At 31.6% G+C, this 9,978-nt stretch overlaps 1 protein-coding gene and 3 long non-coding RNA genes across 4 annotated transcripts; 3 read left to right on the forward strand and 1 right to left on the reverse strand.

The window, feature by feature from the left end:
- Positions 1-260: 260 nt before the first annotated feature.
- Positions 261-2,023, forward strand: LOC112728168 (mitogen-activated protein kinase 9). The gene is given in 3 exon segments (XM_072209682.1): positions 261-454; positions 623-1,270; positions 1,413-2,023. Coding segments are annotated over 3 exon segments (705 nt in total). The 5' UTR covers positions 261-436; the 3' UTR covers positions 1,452-2,023.
- A 498-nt stretch (positions 2,024-2,521) lies between these two features.
- On the reverse strand, positions 2,522-3,454 carry LOC140177360 (uncharacterized). The gene is made up of 2 exons (XR_011869203.1): positions 3,178-3,454; positions 2,522-2,673 (listed from the first exon to the last, which is right to left on the reverse strand). It is a non-coding gene; the product is annotated as an uncharacterized lncRNA (long non-coding RNA).
- Positions 3,455-5,777: 2,323 nt separating this feature from the next.
- LOC140177119 (uncharacterized) lies at positions 5,778-7,397 on the forward strand. Its single transcript, XR_011868873.1, has 2 exons — positions 5,778-6,123; positions 6,827-7,397. It is a non-coding gene; the product is annotated as an uncharacterized lncRNA (long non-coding RNA).
- Positions 7,398-8,323: 926 nt separating this feature from the next.
- On the forward strand, positions 8,324-9,713 carry LOC140177120 (uncharacterized). Its single transcript, XR_011868874.1, has 2 exons — positions 8,324-8,867; positions 9,053-9,713. It is a non-coding gene; the product is annotated as an uncharacterized lncRNA (long non-coding RNA).
- Positions 9,714-9,978: the final 265 nt, after the last annotated feature.

The following is a 9,978-nucleotide window of genomic DNA, read 5'->3' on the forward strand; positions in this document are numbered from 1 at the left end:
AGGTTATTCTCCTAAGTTCCAATTAGATTTCTCCTCCGTCGCACTCTGCTGCCGTCTTCCATGGCGTCGTCGTCATCCCTCTGCGTCGCCCACAGGTGCTTTGTTCTGCTCCGCTCGTCCGACTTGCCTATTGCATCCCTTCGTCCCGCCTTGTCTCATGGCGCCTCGCGGTGCCTTGCCTCAAATCGCCGCTCCTCAAATCTTCCTCCTACTACACTAAGAACGGGAGAAATGTTATTCTTAAAATACTTAGTAGTCAAACGGCACCTCCCAATTCTAATGCTTCGATGTGTTGTTGGTGAGAGATTTGGGGGCACAATTGGCCTCTATTCCCACTAGCAATCAAGAAACTGAACTCACCATTGACGATGACTTTGATATCTCTGGATTGAAGCCCCTCAAAGTCCCTACCAAGATCTTCTTCAAACATTCTTCCATGGATCCCCACAAAAAGGTCCCAGATCTCAAACCTTTCTTCTCGAGATTGTAATTGTAATTTTAATTGTAATTGTAATTGTAATTGTCATTCCCGATCACAGCATTGGCATTGGCATTGGCATTGTGTACTGTTGTCCTCTTCCCTGGACCCTAGACCCTAATGGATTTTCTGCTTATCAAACAGGGTTCTGCAGAAGCTGAGTTTTTCACTAAGTATGGAAAGGCAAGCCGATACCAAATCCACGAAGTCATCGGGAAAGGAAGTTATGGCGTCGTGGGCTCTGCCATTGATACTCATACTGGGGAAAAAGTTGCAATCAAGAAAATCAATGATGTTTTTGAACATGTATCGGATGCTACAAGAATCCTAAGAGAAATTAAGCTCCTGCGCTTGCTTCGCCATCCTGATATAGTAGAAATTAAACATATTATGCTTCCTCCTTCCCGTCGAGAGTTTAAGGATATCTACGTTGTCTTTGAGTTGATGGAATCTGACCTTCATCAAGTAATCAAGGCAAACGATGATCTTACACCTGAGCATCACCAATTTTTCTTGTACCAACTTCTTCGAGGCCTCAAATATATACATACAAGTATTATTAGGTTTCTTAATTTCTTATAATTAGTTCATACTGCCATTGATATCCCTAAAGTAAGCTTCTCTCTACCTTGTGTTGTGCAGTATACCCCTGCAATTGATATCTGGAGCATTGGATGCATATTTGCAGAAATGCTCAATGAAAAGCCATTGTTTCCGGGTAAAAATGTGGTGCACCAATTGGATCTCATGACCGATTTGCTTGGCAGTCCTCCACCTGAGTCCATTGCAAGGGTTAGTTTTTCAAAGTCTAGTTTGATATCCAACCATATGACATGCCGCAATCATATTTGTATCTAACCAAATGCAACTTCATTTCTATATGCACTCCTTTGGTAATATACCTTATGTAATGTAACTGTAATTGTAATTACAGGTAGCAGCTAATTATGTAGTAATGGTTCCTTCCGGATAGGTAAATCCACTGATGATAAAACTATATCAATCTCAACTCATCTTCATGAATTCCAATATTTAGAATGATGTTTCTTCCCGTGTATTGTCTGAACCTCATCCAAGAAAAGAAACGAAAGATTAATGCAGAAAAGAAGAGGAAAGAGCTCGAGAAGGAGAGAGCGAAGGATGAACTTCTGACGAGAAAGCGCCAGAATGCTTTGGTGTTGCTTTGTGATTGTAGGTGGTCCAAAAGCAGTATGTGCTGGTTGTGCTGGCTTTGCGGCATTCTCAGTCGTTATAGAGAAATTCTTAGACAGGCATGAGTAGTTACCTATTGAATTGAAGTCACCCAATTTTGTATTCATTAGGCATAGCATGAATTTTCATAGTGATAATCTTTTGCCCATTTGCTAAAGGGCGCATACAAAATTGTAGTATTTTATTTTACATCAATTATTGTTTATTTATATACAATGTCGTGGATGCATTCCTCCAATTCCAAACTAGATGTAAGAATGCTCTTAAGTATTAATGTAAAGTTTATTATATAAACTGGATGCATTATCATAATGAATACTTGAAGGATGAAAATTGAATTTTATATATGCTTATTATTACTATTTCTATTTCATTTTATCCATTCTTTTTTTTAGGTTCTTAAGATAAGGTATTTTGAAAGTCAAAAAAAAAAAAAAAGAGAGTATTTTTGATACAATTTGTATATAAATAAGCAAAAGAATGATAATGACAAAATAAAAGGGATTATAGAAATATTTTTCATGTCTTATAATCATTGAATAAGAATTGTAGGAATATCTTTCATTGAATATTTATAGTTTCACCGAATTTTCAATTAAATCCCTATATTTTTTTCTTTTTAATTAGGTCCCTAAGGGTATAAAAATAATTTCACAATTCACTAACATTTTTTTGACGTTTAACGTTAATAGAGACTAAATTGGAAAAAAAATTAATGTATAGGGACCCAATTAAAAGGAAAAAAAGTATAAGGACCTAATTAAAAATTTCGTGAAACTATAGGGACCAACAGAGTAATTAAACCAATAAACTATTGAACCACAAGGATAATTGAAGAACGTAATAAGAAACTAATAACAAATATCAAAAGCAAAAGTCTTTTTAAACACCCCAAATTAATTAGCAATGTGAATCATTGCAGGTCTAATCAAAGTGCTCAAACAATCTTGAGATTTATTTAAATTTCAGTTCTCACATTATGCCTGCAGAAGCAAATAATTAATCATTGTTAGGTGGTATTTTAGATATTCTCATGATATAATATCAAAATTTTTATGACAAAAATAAAAGTTAAATTCAATCATTATTTAAAACAAATAACATGAGACAAATTAAAAAAAAATCTATATTAAAAAAAATCAAACAAATTCAAAAGAAATTTTGACAAATAAAAAAAAAGTCTGTGTCAGAAAAAAAAATCAAACAAATTCAAAATATTTTTTTTTTACTTAAATAGACGTGCTAAAACTATAATTGTTCATATATTTTTACGTACTCATTAATTTAAACTGTTGAGAGAAATAATATTATAATATAAAATATGATATTAAGTTTTTTCTGGTCTAACTTATTAATCACTCTATACTTATAAATAAGTGAAAATTTATCATACAGTCTATATATACAAAAACACGATAATATAATCTCAAAAAGATTTATAAGTTCACAAATAAAAAATAAAAAATCATAAAGACTCATATATTTACCACACATTAAGTCTCCTTCTCAAAACTAGTTTTGCATCTCCTAATGCAGTGATTTGTTATTGTAGAACTATGTCTAAAGCGCCATTTGCATCCTTCAATACACCTTCTAATCCTATATTCCGTCTCTTCAGGACTATCATATTGAAATTCAGCAGTCACAGCAGTACAAATAATCATTCCCATAATCAACAATGTTAATGCATGTGGATGTGGTGCACCACTCTTAGCCATATATGATATATGTGCTTCTTCTCTTTCTTTTATTTGTTGTGTTGGAATTACAATTTTATCAAAGACTATATTTTATGCGCCCATATATAAGCCTAATATATTTTTTAGAATTTTGTCTCCCTCGCTTTACGTAAGAGTCATTAACTATCAATTGGAAAAAAAAATGTGTTTCCACTGTAGCAAAGTGTTATTACTTATTATCTCTATAAGGGTATTTTTATTATTTTTCATTAAGCTCGATTGCCTCTTCTTGACTTCGAAACATTTCGAGAATAATGGTCATTGTTACGTGATAACACTTTTAGAGTAATGTTATTTGAGTAACAAAAGTTTATTTTTTATTAATACTTTTAGAGTAATGTTACAAGATCGAAAAGTTCTTTAGTTTCATGTCTAACATGTGTCAACTGTTTCTTTATGCTTCCATTGAGTTCGCAAATAATTTAAAATTCAAAATTTGAATTCGATAACTGTGTGAATTGATCTTCTCCTAACAACTTGACACATCTCGAAATTCTTAAATATTTGACTAAAATCACGCAATTTTTAAGTTAATTCTAAAAAAATTAAATCAGTCAAAATCAGTATCTTTAAAATATTTTAAGAGTATCTCCAATGTTTAGTTTTAATTTTATTTTATTTTAAATCTCACACAATATCACATAAATATTTATAGGACTATATATCATAAAAATTGATTTAAAATTTAATATAAAATTCGTCACTTCAATATTTAATTTAATTTTAATTTAATAATACATAATAAAATTATAATATTCATTTAATGAATTTAATAGATATATAAAGAGTAGTATTTTATTAGTATCTCTTTATTGATACTAGTATCATTTCAAAAATTGTGTTCAATACAAATTTTAATTTTAAATAAGTTCAATCACTGTAAAAGTGAAAACTAATACAAAAAAAATATTCCTGCTCTAAGTTTATCACCTTAGGTCTTCTGTTCATTCGGTGACTAACAACATTAATGTTTATCTACTTATCTGCATAAACTTGTCAAAGTGAAGAGGTCTGTTGTGCATACCCACCCTTGTCATTAATTAATCTTGACTGGTACAATCTTCTTCCATTAATTATACGATCATTGTGAATAGAATTTTAGTTCCACATTGTTATGGTCAATTCATGATATAAATATATTCGTTTTAGTTGCACTGAGTTAAAATGCTTCAATGATTAGTTTGAATTTTATTACAAGTAATTTGGATTTCACTGCTAGCACTTTTGTCCTGCATATAATCCAGAAATCATTAATAAAAAAAGACATTTGGTCAATGTCCCAGATTTGGAGGTTCTCTACATTTCCACTACTCATTATGCTGGAGCAACAACAATTTGATCTCTCAATAAGTGGTATGTTGCTGCACAAAAATGACATTTATTGATGAGATAGGATTTGTGCATTTGGAGATTAATTTGCCATGGTTCTATAAATTTATTGGATTAGCTAGGTATATTGTGTGTTGTCAATTAAATTTGTCATTTCAACAAACATTAACGTCATTAGTCACAGAATAGATAGAATGATTAATGTGATCAATTTTTTGAAGATGATTTTGATTTATTTAATTTTTTGAGAATTAATTTTAAAATTATAATCTTTTAAAAATTAATTTAACCATTTACTATTTTCAAGTGTTCATTCAATCATGCACTCCGTAATATTTTCGTTTTATGAAACTTTATGTGAATTTTTTTTATTTCAAAATGTTACTTGATACAGCTTGTTTAGTTTACATATATATAATATATATATATTTGGTTAATCTCATTTTAGTGGTAAACGCACATCTTCAATTCACACAAAAATTTTTTATTGGATTTATGTGATTTTTTGCATAGGTTTTTTTTTATTGTCTTATTTTCTTATATTAAATTATTCCTTTTGAAATCAATAAAAGGATTGAACTCTAATCTTTAGATGATATAAGTTCTAATACTCTATTATGAAACTATTCTTTTAAAAAAAATTTAAATTGATAAGAATAGACATCTGAATAATTATTATATTTTTAACACTTAACATTTTACTTTATTTAAGTGATTAATTAATGGGGCCATTCACATAAAGTTGTATGTTCAAACATCTTTCTTTAATTTAAGGATCTTTTATTTCAACCAATAAAATTAACACAAATCATCGGTTAAACCATATTATTTTTGTCAAAATTAAACCAAATAAATTGGTTAGATCGAAAATCAAGTGAACTAAATTTTAAATCGGTCTGAATTAATATTTTTTTTTATATAAAATGGCTACAATTATACAAAATGACTAAAATATTCATATATATATATATATATATATATATATATATATATTAGTTCACAAAAAGCCCTAACTTCTAACTCTCTCTTCTGTGTGTTGTTGCTCTCCTTCTCTAATATTCTCTCTCTTTCCTTCTCTCTGTCAGCCTTCTCCACTCTTACTGCCGTACGCCACCTTTACCTTCTCACTGCTTACACGTCTAACTCTCAAGGTCACCGCAGAACTATCATTGTGCGCCTTATACCCAGTTCGAGGAGAACCATTGTTGCCGGAGACAGAATCATCTGCCATCCTCCTTCCTTCTCTGGCTCTGCGACTATAATTTTCTCTACCTCTCTAACTATCTGTGACACTGTGACTACATCTCTTTTTCTATGGTCTCTGGCTCGCTGCTGCTCTTCTCCTCCTCTTTGCCACCAATTTAGGTAAGACCTCTATTTTATCCTCTTTAACATTCAATTTGTTGTACTTATGCTATATTGTTTTTTTTTTTTTGTTCTAAATATGTTTATGATATATTATTAATGATTCTGTTGAATTTTGAGTTATTAATTTATTAAATTTTTATTTGAATTCAGTTTATTAATATTGAATTAATGCTATTGAACTTGAGTTATAAATTCAATTTTTTTAGTTTATCATTTTTTCCCCTTGTTCTGGTCTAAATTTATTAACTTATTATGAAATGCTCTTATATACTATTGTTTAGTGCAACGTCTTATAGGTGTTTGGTATATGGTCTCATTTAATAGCTTACTAACGCAATGCACTTGCTTGTCATGTCAAAGGGTGAAGAAAAAAAGAGGACAAAAAAAGTGATCCAAAAACCACTTAAGGACAAAGAATGAGAAGATTCTAATGTAAATGTAGTTGAAATAAGTCTTGAATTGTTGGTCCATTTTAGTCAGCTTTCTAACAAATTAATTGGCGAAATAAAAAGGAGAATAAGTATATAATTTGCTTTGCTCAAATTTTAGAATTTTTAAATTAGTAAAAGTAGATCACTCTATATGTATGACTTGTTTAGAAAAAATTTTAGATTAAGTATTGTGCTTCCTTATTTCTATACTTCATCTGGTAAGAACTGTTTGCAATCTTTTCATCATTTTGAACAAAACTTGCTTACAGGATGTCCATGACGAGTTAAAGATCTATGACCAAGGCTCCTGCCATGAAGGATTAGTATAATTCTAATCTATTTTCTTAGTTTTTTCTTATAAAATCTTACCTGAATTGGCGGTGTAGGAAAGGAGAAGAGCAACAGCAAGTCAAATATTAGAGAGGAAGAGATACAGTCACACTGTCACAAATAGTTAAAGAGGTAGAAAAAATTGTAGTCATAAAGCTAAAGAGCCAGAGAGGGGGAGAAGGGTGGTGGACGATTTTGCCTCTGGTGACGACAACAGTTCTCCTCAGACTGGGTGTCAGGTGTGCAATGACAATTCTGGGATGACCTTGAGAGTTAGACATGTAAGCAGTGAGAGGGGGAGGGTAGCATACAGTGATGAGAATAGAGGAGGTGGCGGAGAGAATGAGAGAGAGAATCTGAGAGTAGGAGAGTGACAGTACAGAGAAAATAAGGTTAGGAGTTAGGATTTTTTGAGAACTAATATATATAGTAGATATATTTTAATCATTTTGTTTAATAAGGATAACGTAGTCATTTTATATAAAAAAAAATAATTAGACTTATTTAAAATTTGGTTTACTTGATTTTTTATCGAACTGATTTATTCGGTTCTGTTGAGTTTGAAAAACTGAAATGATGATCAAACATTATTAAAATATAAATTAAAAAATTATTAAAATATTAAGTGTTCAAATTATTTCCAATTGGTTGTTTGATGTTGCTGTGAGGAAGAAAAAAAAATTAATTTCCATAATGGGTCAAAAGCCAAATAGGCCCAAGCAGAACATTGAATTAATTTAGCCTTGTGCAAATAAGCCCATGATTTATTATGGACTACAATATTTGACCTCTTGTCCTTGCAGATGTCCCTCTTTGATGACAAAAGGGGGAGAAAAATGAAAAAGGGGAAGAAAAAGAGCTGAATTGAAACTGTTTAGTTTCCTTGATTAAAACTGTTTTTGCCTTGTTTTGCTCTGTTTTATGATTTGATTTGGCTCTGTTTTGAGCACTCTATTTTAGTGGATTGATTTCACCTTGAGTTTTGATTATTATTGATAAATATATTTACTCAAGTGCACATGTGCTGTCTGGACTATGGAATTTTATTAAGGTGTTTGATAAGCATTTTCTTGTGAAAATATGGCTCGGTCTTAAAGGTTCCAAATTCTTGAAATCTTATCTTTTAAGAACCTTTGGAGCTTGTACACAATATTTTCTTTCTTGAATATTTTGTTAATCAGGCACACATTAAGGGAGAGCACATTGAACAAAAGAAAGGGGGAGATTTCGGCAAATCTTCAAAGGAAAGTTTTCTACCCTAACTCTTTCAATTCAGTTTAATAATGTTTATCATCAAGGGAGAGATTGTTTAGTCGTTTAGAAAACTGAAATGATGATTAAACATTATTAAAATATAAATTAAAAAATTATTAAAATATTAAGTGTTCAAATTATTTCCATTTGGTTGTTTGATGTTGCTGTTAGTGGTAAGAAGAAAAAAAATTAATTTTCATAATGGGCCAAAAGCCAAACAAGCCCAAGCTGAACATTGAATTAATTTAGCCTTGTGCAAAATTAATAATGGCTGAACCTTGTAAAGGTAGTAAGAAACAAGTGGCCCAAAATCTTGAAGGAATCCATTCGGTGATCACAAGGAAGCTTCCTCAAGTAACCAAAAGTCTAACACGTGACTTTATGTCTTGGTAACTGGAAGTTAAAATTCAATTTAATTTAATTACATTGAAAGCTTCACACGTTACTTCATTTCTTGGTAACTGTAATTTGGAATTCAATTCACTTTAATGTAATTCAAAGCTTCCACCGAAAGCTTCCTCCTTTCTCTTTTCTCTCTCTTTTCTCCTTTGATCACATCTATCACTCAAGAAAAAGATAGAAGAAAAATGAAGCCTCAGAATAAAAGCCTATGAAAAAAGGCTAAGAAAGATCTTTACCACAGAAGAAAAGATTTGAAGAAAGGCTTAAAGATTTGTTGCCAAGAAAGAAAAAGATCGGCCTTGGTCAGGAAGCAAATCTATCTTGGTAAAAAGTTTATTTCAATTTTTGTTCCACCAAAAGAAGATAGCCTCTGAGTCTTGATGCGTGAGCATCTTTCCTATTTTTTCCTAGTGAATTTGCATGTAATTTGTTGAGTTTAATTAAGAATTAATTATATTTTAGCCACTATGGATGCTATTTTGAGTTTTGTGCAATATTGTTTATTTTAGGTAGCATTCGGCTGGATTTGATAGAGTTTCTACAGCACAAGAATCAAAGGAGATGGCAGCGAGGAGCGACGCGCACGCGTGCCTGACGCGTGCGCGTGATTTGGAGCTATCCATGGCGACGCGTACGCGTGATATGAAGATTTGTTCATCGATGCGTCTGCGTGACCGACGCGTCCGCGTGACCGACGCGTCCGTGTGACTCGCGAAAAGGACCATCGACGCATACGCGTAACATGCGCCACGTGCAGAAAAAGCAGAAAAACGTTGGGGCGATTTTTGGGCTGTTTTGACCCAGTTTCCAGCCCAGAAAACACAGATTAGAAGCTGCAGAATGGACAAAGCAAGTGGTCCCCACCCATCAGCTGAAGACTTGTTAATTAATTCGAATTTAAATTCAAATCTTATCTTTTAGGAAAAGATATTATTTTTAGTTTTAGATAATTAGATTTATTAGGATTAGTTATAAAAGGGATAAGAGACCTCTCTTTTGAAGGAGGTCCCAGGGGGGGATACACAGTACATTTTACCTGAATCCTTATTTTCCCTCTCAATCATGAGCAACTAAACCTCCATTGTTAAGGTTAGGAGCTATGTCTATTTGTATGGATTGATTTTATTGTTTTTTCTATTTTAATTTATGCATGGATTTATATTTCAATAATTGTTTTCGTTCTTATTTTATGAATTTGGGTGGAAAGGAAGTATGACCCATATTCTAATTGAGTTCTTGTAAAACTTGGAAAAGCTCTTTACTTAAACAACAGCTTGAAAACATATTATACTAAATTTCTAATTGTTTGTATTTAACGGGATACGTGACATATAATCCCCTTATTTTTTGGATAATTAGGATTCTTTTGGCATATAAACTAGAAATTGATCATCACCCTCTAATTGGAATTAATTGACCAAGGAAATGGCAGTTA

Source organism: Arachis hypogaea, chromosome 12 (assembly GCF_003086295.3).
Source record: "Arachis hypogaea cultivar Tifrunner chromosome 12, arahy.Tifrunner.gnm2.J5K5, whole genome shotgun sequence".
NCBI classification, from domain to species: domain Eukaryota; kingdom Viridiplantae; phylum Streptophyta; class Magnoliopsida; order Fabales; family Fabaceae; genus Arachis; species Arachis hypogaea.